We start from the raw sequence: 23,780 nt of genomic DNA, 5'->3' as shown, positions 1-23,780 counted from the left end.
AATCACATAAAATGATGTAAAAAATTATAACCATTTTTGTTTCTTAGTTAACTACAATAACCCTGTAAAACCACGTAATGTTTAAAAAAAAAAAAAAAAAAAAAATTATTCCATAAGCATTCTATGCTAATTTTTACTCTCACTTTTTGGGCTTGGACCACAGCCTCACGCTGCTGCCAGCGTTTGTACAGGCCAAATAGTGGAGTGGCTCCATCCACCCACTGGATGAGGCCTGATCTGGTGCCCAGCGGAGTGACAGAATAATGACGGGCGTGGAACCTCGGACTCTCCTGCTGATTCACTTTAGTGAACATAGTGTTGACGATAGACAAGAACTGCATGATTCTCTCATCCAAATGCAAGTCCTCCAACCCTAAAACACAAAGATAATGTTTACATGAGCAAATGGCAAGAGATAATTCACCCCAAAATGAAAATTCTGTCATCTACTCACCCTCATGTAGTTCCAAACCAACATTATAAAGCGATAGAATCTGTTCAGAAGACTGTCAATTTATATGGATTACTTTGTCTTTAGGGCAGTCACTAACGATTATTCTGGTAATCGAATAATCGGTCGACTATTCTGACGATTAATTTAATTTAATTTTGATAACTAATATTTTTTTGTGGTAATAAAAATAGACTTAAGCAACTAATATCCTTTAAAATTACTTAAAATACATATATAATAGCAATGAGGCAATATTAATTAGTTCAAATGAAGTATCAAAAGCAAGTAATGATATGGTTTTATTTAACAAACCTATTAAATAAATAAAAATAAATTACATTCATGTATAACAAACAATATAGCTAATGTACATTACGTTTTATAACAAATGGTCAAAGTGGGCGCACCGGCCTGATGATTGTTCTTACACTTTACTGCGCAATCTAATCCTTGTTTAATATGGACTAAACATTTAAAAAATTCAAATGTCCATTTAAAGGAGAAGTTCACTTCCAGAACAAAAAATGACAGAATGAACTTACTCCTTGTCATCCGAATGTTCATGTCTTTCTTTCTTCAGCCATAAAGACATTGTTTTTTTAAGGGAGACATTTCAGGATTTTTCTCCATATAATGGACTGGTATGGTGCCCCGATTTGGAACTTCCAAAATGCAGTTTAAATGCGGCTTCAAACGATCCCCAATGCAGTTGTAAACGATCCCAGCTGAGGAAGAAGAGTCTTATCTAGCCAAATGATTGGCTATTTTAATAAAATAATAATAAAAATAATATAATTTATATACTTTTTAATGGCAAGCGCTCATCTTGTCTCACTCTGCCTGAACAGTTTTTTTTCCGGGTCATGACAGTTAGGGTATGTCGAAAAACTCTCATCTCATGTTCTCCCTCAACTTAAATCAACGAAATCGTCCTATATCGCAGTGATGTAGGATGATTTTTAAATGATTTTTGAAGTTGAGGGAAACATTTTTCAACATACCCTAACTGTCTTGAGCCAGAATACACAGAGTTCAAGGAAAGCAAGACAAGATGAGCGTTTAAGATTAAAAAGTATTAAAATGTCACTTTTTTAAATGAAAATAACCTAGGATCGTTTACAACCACATTTGGGGCACCATATCAGTCCATTATATGGAGAAAAATCCTGAAATGTTTAACTCAGGAAAAAAAAAAAAAAAAAAAAAATTCTTTATGGCTGAAGAAAAAATGACATGAACATTTTGGATGACAAGAGGGTGAGTATATTATCTGTGAATTTTTGTTCTGGAAGTGGACTTCTTTAATCTTTAATATTTGGCTATTTCTTTACTGTAATTTCTTGAATAAGTGGAAATCAAAACTTGTAAACTCAGAGCGAGGCAAGGGATTAAGTAAGTGCATATATTAAAGGGTTTAATATATCATGCAGCCATAGAAAACGGTCTGACGGAGGATTTTTTTTTTTTTTTTTATAATAGAGTACTCAAATTGAATCAGGGAATCGTGACAGCCCTAAATGTAGTTTTGGTTGAATGGACTTTAAAAGGAGAGATAGAAGGCTCTCAGGTAATAATATTTTTGTGTTAGATGATTAGTCAACGTCTTGTGGGTTTGGAATCACATGAAAGGGAGTAAATAATGGAATTTCATTTGTGGTGATGTTTTAGCCACATTTAAAACTCATACCTTTGAATAGGTATGGATAGTTTCTGCCATCAGATCCTTGGAAGTACAGCTTCTTGGGTTTGGTTTTAGTTGGCAGGATGGTGATGGTGTTGCCTACACTTTGGATGGTGACCGCATCTGTAGCAGACACCTCCCCTGGAAGTGCCATCTCTGTGTTGGTCATGGCAGTCAGGCGGGGGCTGATCTCATCTAGACGCAGGAGGTAACTGGCCCGTTTCTGTGCCCTCTGCTGCAAGCTCAGCATGATCTGCAACAGGATGGGGTAGAATTACATAAGGGAAAATGCACAGCATGCATAACAGTACTTCCTTAGAACACTTGCACACAGCTGCCCCTTACCTGTTTGAAGGGCACCCAGCTGCTGGCAGGATTGGCTGGATTAAGAGGGTTCCTCAGTCTTTCTAGAGCGTTGTGAATGGCCTCTCCATACGTCTCCTGAAACCACGCCTCGTGAGGAGTCTCCGCTGGAGCAGCCGTGATGCTACGTACGTGATCCAGCGCAAAAACCACAGGCTTCATCAGAGCAGAGTGCTTCTCTCTCATAATAGCCACTTTCTCGTCCCTAAACCACAAGAGATCGTTCATTTAAATGATTTTCGAAGAGGCATGAGTCACTCGCTAATGAAGTTTCTTCTTCCATATTGATTTCCAGAGTCGTGACTTACTTGCGCAGAGTGTTGTTGTTCTGAACTCTTTTCACCTCGTCCTCCAGCTGTTGAATCCTGCGCAAAACATGCATGTGTTGCTGCTGCAAGACCCCCAGCCAGAGTTCGTCCCAAAGCAGAGTGACCCTCCTCAACTCGCCCACCAACAACTGCACCTGCACACACAAGGATCAGCAAAATAACTCTTCAACACAATTGCCTTTAACACAATCAGACACTTTTAGAACAGTAAAGTCCTTTCTGTAATACCTGCAGCACCATGGTGGGGTTGGCAGAAGAGAGCTTGTCTACAATCTTGCTGTAGCAGTCCTGCATCATGGCTTGGTCTTCGCTAGAATACATCACCATTTCTTCTCCGCGGCTGCTCTCTTGAGAAGTTGGCCCACTGCCCGTCTCACTCTCACCTCCACAAAGAGCCTCTCCCTGCATGTTCCCAAGCAGGGTCGGCAGGGACGATGGAAGCTTGTTACCTGGCAGAGAAGAAAACACCATTTTTAATTTTCAGCTTTCTAAAATTGCTTTGGATACATGGCCTAAGGTAGACAGGATGTCCCTGCCTGGAAATACAGTACATACCTGCCGCCTGTGCCTCTCCACCGAGAGAGATAGATCCCACAATGGCAGGGTAGAGGATAAGGTGGGGTGAATCTTGGGCCACTCTGCACAGCAAACTGCAGATGCTCTGGCGGATGTAAGCTTCAGGGTGATTCAGTCTGGAGAATAACTGAGGGATGATACCTAGAGAGAAAACAGCCATATTAATATTACATGGATTGAGCGTTGCAAAAGTTTTTTTTTTCATTTTTTTCAGGTTTTGTTGTGTTGCAGCTTAGTTAAAATGCTTTACATTACTTTTTCCGCAATCTACACTCCATGCACCATAATGACAAAGCACAAAACAGGTTTGTAACAACTTTGCAAATTTATTAGAAATAAAAAAAACTGAAATGATTCCACTGCATAAGTGTTCATATCCTTTTCTGAAACACTTGAAAATGAGCTCAGGAGCATTCATATTGCTTGTAAATGTTACTACACTTGTGGAGTTAACCTGTGGCAAATTCATTTGAATGAGTTTGATTTGGAAAGGCACACACCTCTCAACAAAAGGTCTAACAGTAGAAAATGCATACATATCTGGGGAAGAGTTCAGGAAAAAAAAAAAAATATATATATATAAATAAAAATTCTGCTACGTTTAAGGTTCACAGAAGCATGTAGCCTCCATTATCCATAATGTAAGAAGTTTGGAAGAACTAGGACTCTTCCTACAGCTGGCCTTCTGGCCAAACTGAGCAATTGATGGAGAAGGGCTTTTGTTATACTGGTGACCAAGAAGCTGATGGTCACTCTAGTTGAGCTCCACGATCATATATGCAGATGGAAGAAACCTACAGAAGGACAAACATCACTGTAACACTCCACCAATCTGGTCTTTATGGTGGTTAGGCCAAACTCAATCCTCTCCTCAGTGAAGACACATGAAAACACACTTGAAATTTGCAACAAAGCACTAAAGAACTCTCAGACTGTGAGAAACAAGATTCTCTGGTCTGATGAACCTCAATTGCAAGCATCATGTTCGAAGAAAACCAAGCACTGCTCATCACTTGCAGAGTACCATCCCAAAAGTAAAGTGTGCTGGTAGCACCGTCCAGCTGTGGGGCTTTTTTTAGTGGCAGGGACTGAGGGACTCGTCTGAGGAGAAGGAAAGCTCAATGCCCCAAATATATGAGATAGCCTTAATGAAAACCCAGTCCAGAGGATTCAGAACCACAACTGGGCAGAAGGTTCAAAGGACAATGACCTTAAGCACACAGCAGGAGTGGCTTATAGACAACTCTCGTGAACGTTCTTGAGTGGCCCAGCCACAGCCTGGGCTTGAACACAATCAAACATTTCTGGAGAAACCTGAAAATGTCTGCCAGCCCAAATCCAAGATAACTGAGCTTGAGAGGTGAAGAGATGAGGCGAAAAATGGCAGATAACTGCCAAATGCAGAAGCACAAAACTTGTCACATCATACCCAAAAAGACTTAAGGCTGTAAAAGTGCTTCAACTAAGTACTTAAGGGAATGAACATTAATGCAATGCACTTATTTCAGTGTTTTATTTTTAATAAATTTGCAAAGTTGACACAAATCTGTTTTGTGCTTTGTCATTATGGTGTACGGAGTGTAGATTGATGTGGGGGGAAAAAAATAATAATAATAATTTAAAGCAGTTTAGCATAAGATGTCAAAACATGAAGGGGAGTGAATACTTTTGCAAGGCACTGGAACTCTCTCTATAAATGTCAAGAGTAAGATTTTCATTGCTGTTTTGATGTTCAAGTTCTTACCTCTCCAGGGTGCAGTGGGGGTGGATGCCAGGCCATGCTCCAGACCCTCTCTTAACTCGCCAGCGTGCTTCACAAGCAAGCGCAGCAGACGGAGGGTTGCCATGACAATGACATCATCGCTGCTCTGTTTGCAGCTCTGGTTGTTCAGGAGCAGCTTGGGGTCGTCTTCATCTATGGGCACCTGATGATCAAGAGATTAAAAAAAAATGTGATGCATTTCTGTTGTAAAATTTTGTCCAATCACTGTGTAAATATTAGAGGAGAAATGCGCTGACCTGCCCAGCATTGAGTTTAAGGAAGGTGAAGTACGCTCTGCAGGAGACCCGGTACAGGCTGAAGATTCGGTCTACCACTCTCCTCCACACCCCAATCAGCCCATCGGTCACAGTGTCCTCCACCTCAGACAGCCACGGACAGGCACTCAGCAACTGTCGGCCGATCACATCCACCATGTCGTCCTCCTCATCCTCTTCATTCTGCAAGGCCATGTCCTCATCCTGCAGGAACATGAGGACACAAGAATACACAAAATAAGATCTATTCACATACCACATTGCAGATAAATGAACATCAACATCAACCTTGGGGCAGAAATCCATAAGTTTATACACACTTTAAGAAATTGATACTTTGATTCCACAAATACAGTTTAAATCCATTAAAAGTGGAAGTAAAAAATAACGTTCTGAAAGATTTCTATTTTAAAGAAAGTTTAAAATGGAAAATTAAAATATTAATGGTTTTTAGACTTTACATTCATGAAAAAAAAAAAAAAAAAAAAAAAAAAAAAAAAAAAATATATGAATGTTTTCCACAAAAATATAAATCATTTGACATTTCACAGTATTACTTTTTTCACTGTATTTAAAAAAACATTTTTTACAACAAACAAAAAAAAAAAAAAAAAAGCACAAACCCCATAGGGTAGTATATTTAAATCTTTTTTTTTAAATGAGTGGTGTACCACAGTATGAAAACCACTGATCTAGACTCATTTAGACAAACTGTGAACTCCATAACCTGAATTCCTGCTGGGCGACACATGGCTTGACCCAAAATGCCAAAAATGGTTTCCTTGTCCTCATCGCTGGTGCCTGCTGGGAGCAGCTCTTCTATTTCTTTCTTCTCTCCAAGGAGCAAAGGAACCCCTTCTCCTTGACTATCAACAGACAGAATAAAAAAAAAAAAAAAATAAAAAAACATCAGTATGAGCATATAATTTTTTTTTAAACTAACAATAACACTTTTCATAGTTACAAAATACCTGGCATTGTCCACAACCTTCCTGCCCCATCTGTACGCCCAGCTGGCCAGAGCAGCCCATGATTTGGCCACTTCAGGAGCCTGAGTAGTTGAGAGCTGGTACAGCTGCCCAAGGACAAAGTCTGGCTCCCCAACACCAACACTGACTGTAGACAAAACAAAGAAACATTCAAGATCAGACATCAATCAAACAAGTAATACAATCAATAAATGACACCATAGAATGCAATGCTATTATCATATTGGTTACGGCACAAATAGCATGGTTTAATGTAGGGATGCGACGATAAATTGATTCGATTCTATTTTCCAAAAGCATTGCGATTCTCTCTAGAATCAATTCTGAGCAGGGTCACCAGGTTTTCATAAAACACGTATGTTTTACGTGTTTTATGCATTTCGAGGGGGGTCTAGCAGTTAAAAAAAAAACAAACAAAAAAAAAAAAAAAAATCAATCAATCAAATAAATAAAATTAAATTCGCATTCCAGGGAGTAAAATACGTTTTTTTGGGAGGGGTTCCCCTGGTACTGTTCGCATTCCAGGGGCTAAATATAACGTAATTTGGGGTCACTTCAACCCAAGGACATGAAAAACAACCCGCAGCAACAGTGCTGAAGTAGCCCAATTCCGTGGGAAAAAACGGAGACTTGGCAACACTGATTTTGAGCTTTGTTTTCAACTGCAGAGGCACTCCAGGCTATTTATTTTTTTTTTTTTAACTGCACACTTACATGCTCATGAAGACCACTTGTGCATTCGGCTGAGTAACGCAAGGGGGTAAACGTACTTGCACCTCAGCTTTTATGATGTGTTATGAGATTAATGTAAACACAGCCCACTGTGAACACTCCTGTAATTAACTTTATGAATGATTATTTTAGGTTCAAGTAGTGTGTGCGCGCAAGAAATTGGACGCAAGAGGGGTACGGCTTTTTCTGAAGCACGCAGTGCCATCTGCTGTTAAAAACTAAGCTCAGAATCAATTCAACCGAGAACCGCGATGCATTCGCGAAAATTGCAGAACTGATCCACAAATTGATTTACCACCACAACCCTAGTTTTAAAGATTGGCATTATGCTTACCTGTAGTCTCTGTTGTAATATGTGGCATTCCCTGATCTTCCAGCGGCAGGTCCAACAGGCCAGAGATGTTTTTGGCAAGAGCTGAGAGGCTGGTAGAACCAGAGTTTCTCTTCACCACCATTTTGAGTTGTGGAGTCAGATCCTTCCAGTCAGCCAAAAGCCATTTGCACAGAGTAAGCACAGAGCGACAGGCTGCACGCTCACACTTTCCAGAGTGACAGTACGATAGCGCACAGGAGCTCAGCATTTCCATAGCAGATACGGACTGACCTAAAAGACAGTGAGACGTAGTGCTTAGACATTCACACTGCAACATACCAAGACCAGTGAACTGGCCCAACAGTTTAAAAACACTTACCAGCAGCAAACAGAACTTTAGCCTTCTCAATCTCCAACTCTGGTCCCCACTTTTCCCCAACAGTGCCCTCTAGTGACAGCTGCCTGAAGCTTTGTACCAGGTCCTGACCTTCAGAGTCACCCACTGACGGCTTGTTGCACAGGCTCAGCAGACGTGTAGCCAGAGCGATATTTCCTTGCTTACGAGCAAATTTCACCGCAGTCAGACAAAGCTCCATCAGATGAGAGTCCACTGGAGAAGATGAACCTGAAAGAATCATTTAAGACTCTGAGACGTAACATCACACAAGTCTAATACACTTATACAATACGTACATACTACTAGTCAAAAGTTTTTGAACAGTAAGACTTGTAATGTTTTTTTTTTTCTTGAAAAAATTTAATTTGTAATTTATGCCTCTGATTTCAAAACTGAATTTTTAGCATCATTACTCCAGTCACATGATCCTTCATAAATCATTCTAATATTCTGATTTGCTACTCAAAATAAATAAGTAAAATAAATAAATAAATAAATAAATAAATAAATATGTTGAAAACAGCCGAGTAGACTTTCAGGTTTTTCTGATGAACAGAAAAGAGGAAAAAAATAGAAAATAGAAATCTTTTGTAACATTATAAATGTCTATGATCACGTTTGATCAAATTGCATTTTAAAATATATTCGAACAGAAAACAGTTATTATAAAAAGTAAAATACTTCAGAATTTTTTACTGTTTTGCTGTACTTTGGATCAAATAAATGCAGGCTTGGTGAGCAGAAAGGACTTCTTTATATTTAAAAAACGAACACCTCTTACTGTTCAAAAACTTTTGACTGGTGGTGTAGATAAGAGGAGGAGACCTTACCTTTGAGTTTTTGGAAGAGCTGCCGCTGGAAAGTGGTGTATCGGAGAGCGTGCAGCCATGGCTGAACATCCTGCTGCTTGCAGGTGATCAAAGCTTCACTGAAAAGTGGAATTAGACAGTCCTACAGAGAGAAAAACAAAAAACAGGGATTTCTTAAAAAGGAAAAGAACATATGATAATGTATGTGCATGTTCACAGGATTGATGTGGTGGCTCAAACCTCTGGGTGCTGGTTGCAGAGGGAGTTCTCTAGGGAGTTGGCACAGTGCAGCTGCAGGGTGCTGAGGGTGGGCAAGGAGTCAGACAGGGTGAGAGTAGAGAGACGCAGAGGACCCAGAGAGATGCGACCCGTCTGTTTGAGGTACTTCACTAGGGTGCTGAAGATGAAAACCCAGAAGTAGAAACGCCATCAATAAATATACAACTTTTTTGGGGAGAGAAGAAAAAAAAAAAAATTCTACTGTGTTCAGGCCATTTACTCACTCAGACGATGCGAGACCCTTCTGGTCCTGTTCGTGATTAGTTGCAGTGATGGCTCCCACAGCGCTTCTGAGGAGCTGTACCTCTATGGCCTTCTGGAGCTCTGATGGGTCAGGACTCAACACAGCAGGAAGAAGCCTCTTCAGGTCTGCCAAAACAAATAATTACAATAATTACACAGCAACAAATGGCTGAGTAAAGCTGATGGATTACACATGTTTCAACCAATGCAAAACAATAGATTAAAAGGATTTATAAAGATCATGCTTAAAAAGTTCTAGTTTCTAGTATAAAAATTCCTAGGTGAAAAAATGCTGCTACTGATGGTAATGATAAAAATAATAATTCCCAACAGATCTTCCTTTTTCCCCCCATGACTGTGGATAGTAATCATACCAATCTTGTCCTTAGTTGTAGAGTTGAGAAGGCCATAATCATCCCCAGGGAGTAACTCCAGCTGTGTACGGCACTCCGTGAAATCCCCCTCCTCAAACCTGCTCAGAGCTCTGGAGGGCAGACAAACCAAAACACAATTATTTCAATGAACAACTCACATTCCTACAGTCAGGAGAAGTTCAATTAGAGTCAACAGATTCCTGCTACACACCTGATGTAGTTAAAGTCTGTCTTGAGGTTGACACTGGAACTGCTGTTGTTCTTTTTGAGGTTCATCATGCTGGCCTGCCATTCCTGCACGGACTCCCAGTCGCTCAGGGCCACGTAACACTCACAGGCCTTATTAGCCAGGAAGTTGAGCACTTCTGGAGAACACTCACTGGACTTCAACAACACAGTTTTCCTTCCATCTCCTATTAAAAAAACATAAGGCAATGACAGATACAATAAGAAACAAGGTAACATTTGCATTAAAAAAAGACAAGGGGACAACAACCTCAGATATCATTAAAGGCTAGAGATCGGATTCCTTTGGAACCTCAAAATTTTGTTTGATTTTTAAGACCATGATTTAAAATGGTAAAACAACTTTGTACAAAAATACACTTCTGGAGGTTTTTGTTCTGCATCTTTCATTTCAGGAAGCTAATGACTAGTGATTTCATTCTAACTTTATTAGAAGAATCATCTTTTTTAGCCATTCTTACATTTACCCAAATTCAAGCTGAACAATGAGACACTACAGAGCTATTACCATTCAACTGAAATCAGCTTCAACAAAAACATCTTTGCACTGCAGAGGTGGAACAGATGCTGCATCTACAGTGTTTTTTTCCACAGACTTTTTTTAATGCAGCTACGCTGCACTTAGATAAATAATACTATGAGATTAATGTTTTAAAAATAAAACTAGAAACTAGAACTGCCAACATGTGGTGGCAAATCCTTTTTGTTCAATCACAAAACGGCTGATTAATTCAGATACAAAGACAGTCACTGCTGAATGAGTAACTGAATCATTCACTCATACGATTCATTCAAAAACTAATTCATTCAGAAATGAAACATCAGTGTCTGTTGCTTTGAGATATTCATATCCTGAAGTTTATTTCTCATGTGAGACATCGTAAAATCCTCACCACTGCTGGTATGTTTTGGGCTGGAGGTGTTGGAGCCAGTGAGTTTTAACAAGGAGCGATCAAAGCCTTTAATGGAGCAGTCCATCCCCGTGACGGCACACAGCTGCTCTTGGTACTCTAATGCTGCCTTCTCAAACCTTGGGAATAATGCAACCAACATTTCATGAGAACAGAGTGACTAGACAAATTTGCGTAGTGTAAACTAGGGTAATTATTTTCAGAACACGAAACACTTACTTTCCCTCGGCCTGCAGTGCCACTGATCCCAGCCAGCCCAGGCTCTTGCCAGTGTTGGCTAGACTCCAGGCTGCCAGACCTTGTATGGCTTCAGGGCATCGCAGCTCACACAACGCCTCCACCAGCATGGTGATTGGCACCTCCATTTCTGGCCCCTACAGGGTTAAGCACAGAACAAAAACAATGAAGTAAGGCTTTCGGATATTAAAATCCACAGTGTAGACTCAGTGCATTATAATAACTGAATTGTTGGGAAGATAATGGAGTGATAGTCCACAGTCTTCAACCTCTTTCAGTCACTCATTTGCAAAATGTTAAATATATGGCATAAAATTAAATATGTGAAACAGAATGATACATTTGAATTTATCTTAAGATTGTTTTTTTTGGTTTAATGCATATTTTCAAATGTTGGAGCCTCTTTTAAACAACTCTTCTACAAGTCCTACCTGTGTACTGCTGTTCTTGATCTCAGTGAGCAGGTCAAAGCCATGGCGGACTGTGACTGCTGGCTGACCTGAGAGAAGGCCCACCCTCATCAGTGCCAAACGAATTCTGGTTAGCCAGTCCTGGCATGTCTGTCTGTTAGTGTAGAAAAATGTTCTGATGCCCTAATAAAGGAGTAAAGAGAGTTAAAATCTAAAGCTGAAGATGAAAACATGGAATGTCAACTGCAACCTCATTAATAGTCACTAGAAGGATAAAGTTAGCATTTCATAGTGGTAACGTGAAGGCGAATTGTATATATATATGGAGGACAGACCTTTGGTGGTGCAGTGAGAGCGCTAGCGCAGCCTTCATAAGCATTGTACATGAGTTTCTCCAGGTTTTCTAGGAACTGCAGAAGCAGAGCCAGGCGCAGCTGATTGGTGTGGTGACCCTCATCACTCTCTCCTCCACTCCACTGACTCAACTCCTGCTCTGTGTTTAGACTGTGAGCCGCCAGGCTGCGGATCATACCTACACAAGTACAAGGATAAAACATTGATTCATAAACATATGGCACAACACCATTCAAAAGTTTGGGTCACTAAGTTGTGATATATATACTTTCACTCAGCAAGGATGCATTAAAATTAAGCAACGTAAAGACATTCATAATGTTGAATAATATTTATGTTTCAAATAAGAGTTGTTCTTTTAAACTTTATATTCTGCAAAGAATCCTAAAAAACAAATGTATTAGCTTACACAAATACAGACAAAGTCAAAAGTTTACATACACCCTGCAGAATCTGCAAAATGTTAATTATTTTACCAAAATAATAGAGATCATACAAAATGCATGTTATTTTTTATTCAGTACTGACCTGAATAAGATATTTCACATAAAATACATTTACATATAGTCCACAAGAGAAAATAATAGTTGAATGTATAAAAACAACCCTGTTCAAAAGTTTACATACACTTGATTCTTAATACTGTGTTGTTATTTGAATGATCCACAGCTGTGTTTTTTGTTTAGTGATAGTTGTTGAGTCACTTGTTTGTCCTGAACAGTTAAATTGCCCATTATTCTTTAGAAAAATCCTTCAGGTCCCTCAGATTTTTTGGTTTTTCAGCATTTTTGTGTACTTGAACCCTTTCCAACAATGACTGTATGATTCATCTTTTCACACTAAGGACAACTGAGGGACTCATATGCAACTATTACAGGAGGTTTAAACACTCACTGACACTTCAAAAGGAAAAACGATGCATTAGGAGCCAGGGGTGTAAACTTTTAAACAGGATTAGGATGTGTAAATGTGTTTTATTTTGCCTAAATATCATATTTTCTTTCTTTTAGTACTGCTCTTCAGAAGCTACAGAAGATACTTACATGTTCCCCAACAAACAAAATAAGTAAAATTTCCCCTGATCTGCAAATTCAAAAGGTTTTCACCCTCCGGCTCTTAATGCATTGTTTTTCCTTCTGAAGCATTAGTGAGTGTTTGAACCTTCTGTACTCTCGTATTTCATCAAAAATATCTTAATTTGTGTTCAGAAGATAAACAAAGGTCTTACGGGTTTGGAACAACATGAGGGTGAGTAATTAATGACAACATTTTTATTTTGGGTGAACTACACCTTTAAGCAGCACAACTTTTCTCAACATTAAAATGATCCTTTTAGAAGATAGTTAATTAAATTTTTTGTAGTTGCATGGAATGGAGTGACCTGGGGTGCGTTTCTAGGGTCACAAGTTCCATTGTTTCCAACAGAGTTCAATGAAGCTTGCAACCATAGTTGGCTAACAATGCCGTTGAGAAACTTGGGAAAAAAATTGAAGTCATACATATTTTGAATGACATAAAGGTGAGTAAATGGTGTCAGAACTTCTATTAGGTGAAGTATTCCTTTAACAAATCTCATATTTTTATTATTATTTTTTTTTTAATGGACTTCCTATTTCCTAAAGGAATAACTCACTAACCCTCTATGGTCTGGAAAGTATCCTGGGCTCGTCCCAGAGGGGTTCGGAGTTTAGAGAGAACGGTGAACTGAGCAGCCTCCCACACTGCCCACTGCCACAGCACTGCCTCAGTCTTCAGAAGGGCACGAGGCACCATGGCAGAGTCTTTCTTCTCCAGTCGCTGACAGCTGTGGTACAGCCGCTCCAACCAGGGCTCCTTACTGCGTATGAAACAATGAATATCTAATAAACAATTCCACATATGACAACTCCCAGGATTCACACAAACTGCATTTACTTAAGCTGCAAATCATCTTCAGCACAGGGTCTGATCAGTTGCACTAACAAATAAATAAATAAATAAAAATATTAAAATTAACAAAAATGTGTCCATGTGTTTTCACAAAGGTGGGAAAAAAGAAATGAACACACTCACCCACCACGGTGGACTGTTCCATATAGAATAAACCCAATGAGGTCGGAAAAGTCCTGTGGGTGGAATGTGTTGCTAGGCACTTTGCTCATGTGTCGGCGGATGGCCAGAGAAATCTCCTTAATCTCAGAGTGACTACGGGCACTGCTGGGAGACAAGCCGACAATTACCATCACATCAACTACAGCTGGAAGCAAAACTACAAGGTAGGTTTCTGTTCTCCCCCTCTGGTTTCTATTGTGTGAAATCAAGACAGATAAAAAGGAGTCTTGCGAACCTGAATGCAACGTGCATGGGAACGGATCTCAGCAATTTTCCAAAGGCCTGTCGGACACGGACTGCTGAGTGGACTAGCTGAACTCGGCACACGTCCACACACCTGCACAGAGAAAGGGGACAGAATCAGTGCTGATCAGACAAGATGTTTTTACCTCCGCCCCCGAGAACAGGAGGAAGAGTTGCAGCACTAATGAATGTTCCTGCAGGAAGACAGTGTCTAACAAGCAGAGGATGTGTGATTACCTCTGGAGAAGCTCGGAGGTCAGGGAAGACGACAGAACCTGTAGACTGTTACACGCCTGCAGACATATGGTGGGGTCTTCTTTCAAGGCTGCATAGAGGAAAACCGACAACATGTTAAAAGCCCACTCACTTGGTTATCAGTTTGTTATCCTAACTCATTATTTGTTTAAACCCCTATCGTTCTGGAAATTGATTTTATAACACTGTTTCACCTTTGTGAACTCAAAATGCAGAATTAATAACAGGGATATTAACTCACAATTTGCCAGTAACCCTTTGCAGAATTTGAGGAAGGATGGGAGTGAGAACAGAGGGGCGTAGGTTTCAGATTTCTTCATCATCAGAGAGACCTCTAATGACCAGGTGAGTAACAGCCGCCTAAAAAGGTTTTTAAAAAATACAAAATAAATGCTATTGTTTTATGTTAATCAAGAGGAATTACATTCAAAAGGGGCTAATAAAATAGACCACACTGAAAATCCGTGATTAAAAATATAATTTAAGCAAAATATTGATATTGAATAAAACTAGAAATACGCTAAATGAGATTAATTACTTACGAAATTCCAAACATGAATACATTCAAGTAAAGGCTCTCAATTAAACATTACTTGAAATCCTTATAGCTTTGAGTTTGAATATTAAAAACACTTCTTTTTAGCCTTTTTGGACCCCACTAATTTCCTAAAATACTAACCTGTTGCCACATGCATACAAGCAAGGAATTAAAAAGAAAGGCGTAATTACACTCGTCACTGTGTAAGTGATTATAGCAGCTGAAAGAGCAAGTGGTTCAGATTAATTAATCACAACAGGCCTCATTATAGACAGGCAGTGTGAGCTCTGTACCTCGCCTCAGGGTTGAGATGATCCTTGCTGAGCAGCATACCCAGCAAATTAAGGAGCGTGCTGAAATGCCTTTTGGTTGCTGTGGTAACTGTGCTGATGACAGCACCATCGAAAAGGGATGGAGACGAAGAGCTCAGGCTGCTTGAGATAAAGTGATCATGTCTTGGGAGAAAAAAAAAAAAAGAAAGGCAGCAGTCTATCAGTCATTATGCCTGGAGCGAATGAGGCTCAATTCAAGCGCATGTACAAGTCCATTGACAAAGTGTTTTTTGTACACTGAATAAAATACAATCCACGACAAGACATATAGCACTGCATAATTCATGAAACCACACCGTCACTCGCTAAACACTTCAGCGTTGTTCTGCATTAAAAAAATTTTACACTTTTCATCCAAATACATTTGTGATTTTAATTTAATTTAATTCAAAGATGTTTTATTGGATAAAAATACAGTAAAACAGTAATATTGTGAAACAATTCTACAATTTTCAAAGCTTTTTATTTTTCCTATTTCAATATTATGTTTTTATATTTTAATGTAAATTGAAATGTCACATAATCCTTTTGAAAAAAAAATCCAATACGATTTGACATTCTTATTATCAATGTCAAACAGTTTTTCTGCTTATACACCAGTCAAAAGTTTTTTGAGAACAAAATGTTCTCTGCTCACCAAGCCTGCTTACAATTTATTTGACTTAAAGTACAGCAAAACAGTAACATTCTGAAATATTTTTACAATTTAAAATAACAATTTTCTATTTGAATATATATAAAAATGTAACTTATTCCTGTGATTTCAAATTTTTGTGAATTTTTAGCATCATGATCCTTTAAATCATTCTGATATTCTGATTTGATGCTCAACATTTAGCATCATGTTAAAACAGCCAAATAGAACTTTTTAGGTTTCTTTAATGAATAAGAAGTTCAAAAGAACAGCATTTATATCTGAAACAGAAAATTCCAACATTATAAAAGATCATCATTTTTGATCAATTTAAAGCATCCATGCTAAATCAAAGCATTAATTTCTGTAATTTATCTCCCGAAACTGTACTCTCCGTACTCAACTGTTTTAAATACTGATGATAATAATAATAATAATGATAATAATAATAAATGTTTCTTGAAGAGCAAATCAGCATATTAGAATGATTTCTGAAGGATCATGTGACACTAAAGACTTAAAAATTACAGGAATAAATTACATTTTAAAATATATTCAAATAGAAAGTAGATATATTAAATAGTAACATTTCACAATATTACAGCTTTTGCTGTATTTTTGGATCAAACAGATGCAGGCTTGGTGAGCACAAGAGATTTTTACAAAAAAAAAAACAAAAAAACATTCAAAATCTTTTGACTGGTAGTGTATATGTGGAAACGATACATTTTTATTAGTATTCCTTGATGAACAGAAATTTCAAAAGCACAGCATATATTTGAAATAGAAAACTATCTGTAGCATTATTACTGGTCAATTTAATGCATCCTTCCTGAATAAAAGTATTCATTTTTTTTATCTTACTGACCTGAAGAAGAATGATAATGTATAATTAATATATAATAGAGTTGTCAAAAGGTACCGGGTTTGGTACTTTCGGTACTGAAATTTTAAAAACGTCCCTTTCCCGGTCATATTTGAGCGCTGTTGAGCTGATTTTTAAACATCGCTGATTGGCCATAGTGTTCACGCGCTCAACAGACATGACTGTGATTGGCTACAACGATAAGCGCTTCACGCTCCTGCATCTAAGGAGCGCTTCAAGCCTGCATCTAAAGCCACGAGTGTCAGTGGATCCCTAATACATCTGCATATTGACGGATCCGCTGACAGACGCAGCTTTTAAATGCTCCCGTTGTGCTTGTGTGTGAGCACTCAGTGAGGAGCGTGAAGCGCTTATCATTGTAGCTAATCACAGTCATGTCTGTTGAGCGCATGAACACTATAGCCAATCAGCAATGTTCAAAAATTGGCTCAGCAGTGCTCAAATGTGAGTGGGAAATTGACGTTTTTAAAATTTCAGTACCGAAAGTACTGAACCCGGTACCTTTTGACAACCCTATTATATAATACTATACAACAATCCATATACATTTCTGACTTTTCCTGGTCTGAAAAAAAAAAAAAAAAAAAAAAAACACTTTCCCCTGGTTTCACAGACAAAGCTTAAGCCTAGTCCTAGACTAAAAAACTAGTCTAAGCTGTTTCAACTGAAAGAACCTTGCACTGACAGATCTAAAAATATATCAGTGCCTTTGTTTTGTCTCAAGATGCACACCAGTAATATTTCTTTCACATTTATAAAAATGACTTAAATATCCTAACTGAACTATGGACTAACCTGGCTTAGCCTAAGCCCTGTCTGTGAAACTGGGCCTATGACTGACGAAACCCTGCGCATTTTTCAAGAAGCATCATCTAGATAAATAAGATGAACATTGCATTGTTACCTGGTGCAGTGAGAATAAAGAGTGTAGAGCACTGCATACTGGACAGCAGGGTGATGAACTGCCAAATCAGAGTGAACTACAACCAGATTCTGACTGAGCAGGGCAAACACAGTAGGGGACAAAGCCCACATCTGCAACACAGAAAAGATAGAGTTATTACTCTCTTCTTTTTTACACATTTTCTTGTATGACTAAAAAAAAGGTACTAGGTATGAATTCATGCTGACCCCAATGAGGGAGTTCTTAGTGTTGCCAATGGTGGTGAGAGCACTGAGGTTGAAGATAAGGATAAACTCTGCTCTCTCTGGGCTGAACTGCAGCTGGCTGAAAGCAGGATGTTGTATGTTAGGACAAGCAGCAGGCAAACCCAGGGGGCTCATCAAACTGGTCAGCGCACAGCCCATCTCTCCCAAAACCAGTTTATACGCGGCCTCCAGGGTAGGGATGTTCTTTAGGCTTAGCACAGCATGATACACTCCATGTGCTGCCGCCATCACCTATGACACAAACAAACACGTGTTAACTCATTGCTGTTGTGCGCGCTGAATTCATAACTGAGGTTACTAATCGTACCGCTCTCTCTCTGTGGAATCGTAGCTCCAAAAGTTGGGAATTTGGGGCTAGCAACTTCTCCACAAAAGCAGCCGGGAGTTTGGTGTTTATCTGATCAACAATCTACAAATCACACAATAAAAACGGATTAAATGTGTTGGGAAAAAAGTGCCAAAGTGTGACCGTTTAAATGGGTGAATCCCATAAATTGTACTCCAGTTTGTCGCTTATTGGATTAATCAAGTCAAGTCCTACCAGGGTAAGCAGGGTGAGGACGGACATGCTGTATTCTGGTCCGCAGCACTGGCAGCTCTCCAGCTGGTCTAGGCCATACGAGATTACTGCTTCAATCAGCTGGCTGCCCAAGTCCATGCTCACCAGCAGGACACACACACACTCATTTCCTGCTGTCAGCACCGCCTCCGAGAAGAACACCTGCTTAGCTGTGGTGACGCAGGCCAAAACCCTGTTCAAAACCTGTAAGCGAGAAAACGCAAACAATTTATGTCAGATCAGTAAAGGATTGCATGTGTGTATTCCCAACTTGCTCAAAAGTGTTTGTTGATCTATAAATGACAGCAGTTTATTGTAGATGATATTTGTATTGCAGTAACACAGACAATTGAAGCTGAGGCCATGCATGTTTGATACTAACATCAGTGACATATGCTTCTGTGATTGGAGGCCCTCTGATAGGGTTGAACCGTTCTCCGATGCTGTGCACAACAGTGCTAAAAACTCTCAAGAGGGCTGCCAGTTTTGGCAGAGATACTGTGGGAGGGGGAATGTCCTCGTCTCCTGATTCCCCAGATACAACATGACTCAAATCCTATCAAGAAGAGAGTATTAGAACCTCAGAAATCTCTTAAGAGTCAATGAGAAACCAATCGAATTCATGTTACCTCAGCATATGCCTCCATATCTTCCAAAAACTGACCCAGTAATGTAGTTGAAAAGGCCAAATCTGCCACCCAAAATTGCTCCAGACTCTGCAGCCAGCCTAGATAGAAAGAATTGAGACAGGTTACACAGGTCATTTCCCAAAAAAGGGAAATGAAACTAAATATAAAACAAATCTCACCAGACACTTGTTGAGTAAGAGACTGTTTCTGTGTGTGGTCTATATGCCAACCTACTAAGATATCCACTGTGTCCTGGAAAATAAAAGCAGCAGATCATTTACAAATCGTTTCCTTTCAGAATTAAGATTTTGAATTTAAGCCTGCTTGTGCTGCTTACTCTGAAGTTGGTGCTGAATATGTGTGGATAGCAACGGGCCACCAGCAAAATACATTTTACACTTTGGCACAACAGCTCTGGTGTGTCCAGGTTCTCCAAGATAGACTGAAGGTTGCTCATCACCAACTGAATGATAAAAGAGTAAAACATTTCAGCCAGAGGAAAAGATTATACAGCAGGGAATTCGAACATTTAGCAACGGAGCTGAATAAATACCTGCATTACAGTTGAAAAAGCCTTCTTCTCTCCTGCTGTTTCAAGTGCTTTGTGCACTGCCACCAGGTACAGAAGCTTCACCTCATCCTTTGTGGACACACTAAACTTAAGGAACATCCACTTGAAAATCCTCTCGGCTTCATAACTGAGGGCGGCACAGAGCAATCCCAGGCAGCACGCTGCCTCCTGCCTGAGCTCCTGTAGGAGCTTACTACTGTAAGGCCAAACAGAAACACAGAACTGTGTAAACAGGTATTGTGTGGGTATATTTTGCAATAATGATCAGCTGAGTGTACACTATGTTGCTTAATATGAGGCTTCTTTACAAATATACAAATACACAGATATGAGATATAAGCTGAAATTAAAGGATTAGTTCACTTCCTGAAGAAAAATGTACAGATAATTTACTCACCCCCTTGCCATCCAAGATGTTCATGTCTCTTTCTTCAGTCGTAAAGAAATTATGTTTCAGGAATTTTCTCCATATTGTGGACTTCTATGGTGCCCACGAGTTTGAACTTCCAAAATGCAGTTTAAATGCAGCTTCAAAGAGCTCTAAATCATGCCAACCAAGGAAGAAGGGTCTTATTTAGCGAAACGATTGGTTATTTCCTAAAAAACTGACAATTTATATGCTTTTTAATCTCAAATGCTCGTCTTATCTAGCTCTGCAATGGGCATGCATACTCTGTGCACTCTGGTTCAATACGGTTAGGGTATGTTGAAAAACTCCCATCTCATTTTCTCCTCCAACTTCAAAATCATCCTACATTGCTGCAGAAACACAGACCCTTTACAAAAAAGGTAAAACAGCGATGTTGGACAATTTTGAGGTTGGAAGAGAAAAAGAGATGTGAGTTTTGACAAATCCTTACCGTCTTGAACCAGAATACACAGAGTAAGCATGCACGTCGCAGAGATAGACAAGACAAGCATTTGTGGTTAAAAAGTGTATAAATTGTCATTTGTTTTTAGAAAATAACCAGTTGTTTTGCTAGATAAGACCTCTCCCCGGCTGGGATCATTTAGAGCCCTTTGAAGCTGCATTTAAACTGCATTTTGGAAGTTCAAACTTGCGGACACCATAGAAGTCCATTATATGGAGTAAATTTCTGAAATGTTTTCCTTAAAAAAAAAAAAAAAAAAAAATTCTTTACGACTGAGTCATGTTCTGGAAGTGAACTAATCCTTTAAGTCATGAAAACAGATTTTCACCACACGATTATCATGGCCAAACTAAGGATAACAATGGCCCTGTCCTAAATGGCACACTTCATGTGAACTTGCGGTCTTGTAAATTTAAAATGGCCCCATGTGTGCATCCATTAAGCCTGTATGGTTTCTCAGTCATCATTTTAGGTTTCAGAGGTGTGCTTGTAAGTGCTCCTTTTGCGGCCACTATGTACCCTTAATGTGCACTACTGCCAAGCCCAAACCGACCTGAGCTTTGAAGCAAACTTCTACCTGATAATCATTATTATCAGTGGCAGTACGTAATGAAAGTGTGGACCTGGAGGAAGACTGCAAGGGCTTTGTATTACTGCAATATCTATAGAAATTTAGAAAAAGCTATATTTAACTTAATGTTTTTCATGTTTAACTTGGCTTATTATGCGTTTTCTTTTTTTGGCCATTGAGAGATTTTGTATTCATAACTGTACAAAAGCATACCCCCCCCAAAAAAAAAAAAAAAACGTATAATTGTTATTATAACTTGTTAACTTATAATTATAAACTGATAATTTGCACTTCCTGTGGAGTGGGGTATTTAACACCCAGTCTTTTTTCACATTTCAAAAAGCGCCCAGACTGGCAGGCTAACTTATCTCATGTACAGCAAAATGTAAAGGCGAGTTAAACTGTTTATGACTAGGATTCAGTGATGTGCTCGTAGCACTTGATGAACAATGAAGTGCTAAATATATCCCCAATGGAGTGAATTCTGTAACCCCCCATTGTGTTAAAAATAGGCTGTGCAGTCATACCTCTCATTCAAAATGTCATTCAGGGTGCTCAAAATGGAATCCAACTGTTTCACTAGGACCTATAACACGTGAATACAAACAACACAGTTTAAAAACAGTTTAATTCTAGAGACACACATAAATCTATTTGTGAATGTGAGACCGTACCACTTTATTTTCAGAGTGCACAATGAACTCCCTCATTTGTTTCATAGTGGCCAGTCTGCGTTCCCGGTCATCTTCCCGTGACGCTCTCCGCAGAAGATTGGCCAGACGAGACTCCTCAGAGTGAGCCAACGGTCGGTCTGGGACATAAAAGAGAAATTAACGCTAGTAAATAACTGAATTTAACAGCATGACTCTAAGCTACGTATGAACACTGAAAGGTAAACGTACCCTGTGATTTCCTCATGTCCTTTGTAGCTAAAGCACGGTTTCCATGCTGAAAAGTGGTTATATCAGTAGTCACATCATTGATTCTCAACTCTTGCCCCAGCGACTTCCAACCATAAGTATTTTCAGAGAGGCCTCCATCAGCATCATATCCACCTAAAAAGCAAGAATATGGTCAGTTCCCTACCCTAAAAGGCAAAAAAAATTGTAAATCTGAAGTTAACGGAAAAAAAAACCCCACCACGTCAGACTAAAAGCATAAATTATATGTTAGAACATTGTACCACTGAAGTAGGTTCTATGCTTTATAAACAGAGCAAAAAGAGATTTATACTGTACAATCCAGTTTATTTTACAAAATGAGCTATTTTATTTTTACTTTATAATACAGCAAAATTACTTTAGTTATTTAGCTTTATTCTATTAAAAATAAAGAAGCAATTAACAAACAATAGGACACATATATTTACATTTCACAATTTATACAATATAGCAAAATCATGCTGCCGATAGCTAGATGAAAAATCTATTAAAAACAAACAAACATGGATTTATTAGCACAAGGAACCTCTGGGACCTTCCAAAAAAGGAAAACCCTTGCTGACCTTACTTTCTCTTTCTATTTCTATAAACAGAAAGCTTAACCAGGGTGACACACAGAAGAGGAATCAAACAATCATCAAACCCTCAGATACCGGACCAGCAGAATGACACATGGTATTGATGTTAAAAACCACAATAATGCAGGAGAAAAACACTGGCGAATGCAATCCAGCTGATTAAAGCCAGGCTAAACAAAGGGCCAGATGAAGCACACACCTCCTTCTTCGTGTATGTCTGCGGCAGTGAAGGTGTCATTGTGCAGAGTTGGGGTGCCAGGCTGGTCAGAGGGCAGAATGTCGAAAAGAACTTCTGAACCGCGGTCCCTAGAGATGCTGCTCTTCACACCGTCCTGGCTGGCTGACAGACTGTCGCCTCTGAAAAACATTCGATATACCATCAGTGACTACACCAACTTAACCGTCCGTGTTGACGCTGATGTCAATGTGCTAAAGGTTGACCAGAGGTGACCACTTGTTGTGCAACTGGACAAAGAGGGGTTGGTCTTTACTCATTCATGACATCATATGCATAAAACAACAAACACCACAATTTGTTTACACATCCTTTCAGTATCCGTAAGATGTTTTTGAAATAAGTCTCTTCAGCTCAGCAAGATCACATTTATGTGATCAAAAATACAGTAAACAATAAGATGATGAAATATTATTCAAATTTGTTGTTTGAATAAATATTGTTGTTTATTTAAATATATATTTAAATGTCATTTATTACTGTGTGGCAAAGCTGTATTTTCAGCAGCCATTACTGCAGTCGTCAGTGTCACATGATGCTTCAGGAATCAATTTAATGCATTCTACTAAGTAAAAGTCTTACTGACCTGGTAATGGAAAGATTACATATTCACTTTTCATGTACAAAAGGAACATCTACATAAGAGCACACATTGTTCCTAAATATTTTGTTGAATCTGTACAACCTTTAATAGTTGCCGGTAGAATAAACAATAAATCAACAGGTATCTGCTAAACTATGTTTACTCACCACTGTATCATGCCAAATCCATAAACCTTCCTTCTATGGAACACCCAAACGATAAACTGGATCAGTCCAGTTCGCAAATGCATCATTCAGACGAATTATGTTGATCAGTCAATACACTGATAATATCAATGAACTCTGATATCAGTGTAATAAGACTCAATTTTGCCCACTTTGGAACCTCACATCAATTC

General features: G+C 39.0%; 1 protein-coding gene across 1 annotated transcript in view; it reads right to left on the bottom strand.

The window, feature by feature from the left end:
- smg1 (SMG1 nonsense mediated mRNA decay associated PI3K related kinase) overlaps positions 1 to 23,780 on the bottom strand; it is a 40,244-nt gene that overhangs the window by 14,369 nt on the left and 2,095 nt on the right. Inside the window, 40 exon segments of the mRNA XM_051102132.1 lie at positions 144 to 373; positions 2,142 to 2,388; positions 2,481 to 2,703; positions 2,807 to 2,961; positions 3,056 to 3,276; positions 3,383 to 3,544; positions 5,148 to 5,328; positions 5,423 to 5,644; positions 6,168 to 6,306; positions 6,412 to 6,556; positions 7,496 to 7,765; positions 7,854 to 8,099; positions 8,702 to 8,822; positions 8,921 to 9,077; positions 9,184 to 9,328; positions 9,577 to 9,686; positions 9,788 to 9,989; positions 10,716 to 10,852; positions 10,953 to 11,107; positions 11,402 to 11,563; positions 11,716 to 11,912; positions 13,372 to 13,571; positions 13,787 to 13,927; positions 14,061 to 14,162; positions 14,306 to 14,393; positions 14,565 to 14,683; positions 15,155 to 15,316; positions 17,618 to 17,748; positions 17,845 to 18,114; positions 18,191 to 18,292; positions 18,425 to 18,646; positions 18,825 to 18,998; positions 19,072 to 19,169; positions 19,251 to 19,323; positions 19,409 to 19,534; positions 19,625 to 19,838; positions 21,613 to 21,671; positions 21,760 to 21,896; positions 21,988 to 22,140; positions 22,804 to 22,961. Of these exon segments, the coding sequence (XP_050958089.1) occupies positions 144 to 373; positions 2,142 to 2,388; positions 2,481 to 2,703; positions 2,807 to 2,961; positions 3,056 to 3,276; positions 3,383 to 3,544; positions 5,148 to 5,328; positions 5,423 to 5,644; positions 6,168 to 6,306; positions 6,412 to 6,556; positions 7,496 to 7,765; positions 7,854 to 8,099; positions 8,702 to 8,822; positions 8,921 to 9,077; positions 9,184 to 9,328; positions 9,577 to 9,686; positions 9,788 to 9,989; positions 10,716 to 10,852; positions 10,953 to 11,107; positions 11,402 to 11,563; positions 11,716 to 11,912; positions 13,372 to 13,571; positions 13,787 to 13,927; positions 14,061 to 14,162; positions 14,306 to 14,393; positions 14,565 to 14,683; positions 15,155 to 15,316; positions 17,618 to 17,748; positions 17,845 to 18,114; positions 18,191 to 18,292; positions 18,425 to 18,646; positions 18,825 to 18,998; positions 19,072 to 19,169; positions 19,251 to 19,323; positions 19,409 to 19,534; positions 19,625 to 19,838; positions 21,613 to 21,671; positions 21,760 to 21,896; positions 21,988 to 22,140; positions 22,804 to 22,961 (6,556 nt within the window).

This window comes from Labeo rohita, chromosome 3, assembly GCF_022985175.1.
Source record: "Labeo rohita strain BAU-BD-2019 chromosome 3, IGBB_LRoh.1.0, whole genome shotgun sequence".
Lineage (NCBI taxonomy): Eukaryota > Metazoa > Chordata > Actinopteri > Cypriniformes > Cyprinidae > Labeo > Labeo rohita.
This window is presented reverse-complemented; position numbering and strand designations above follow the sequence as displayed.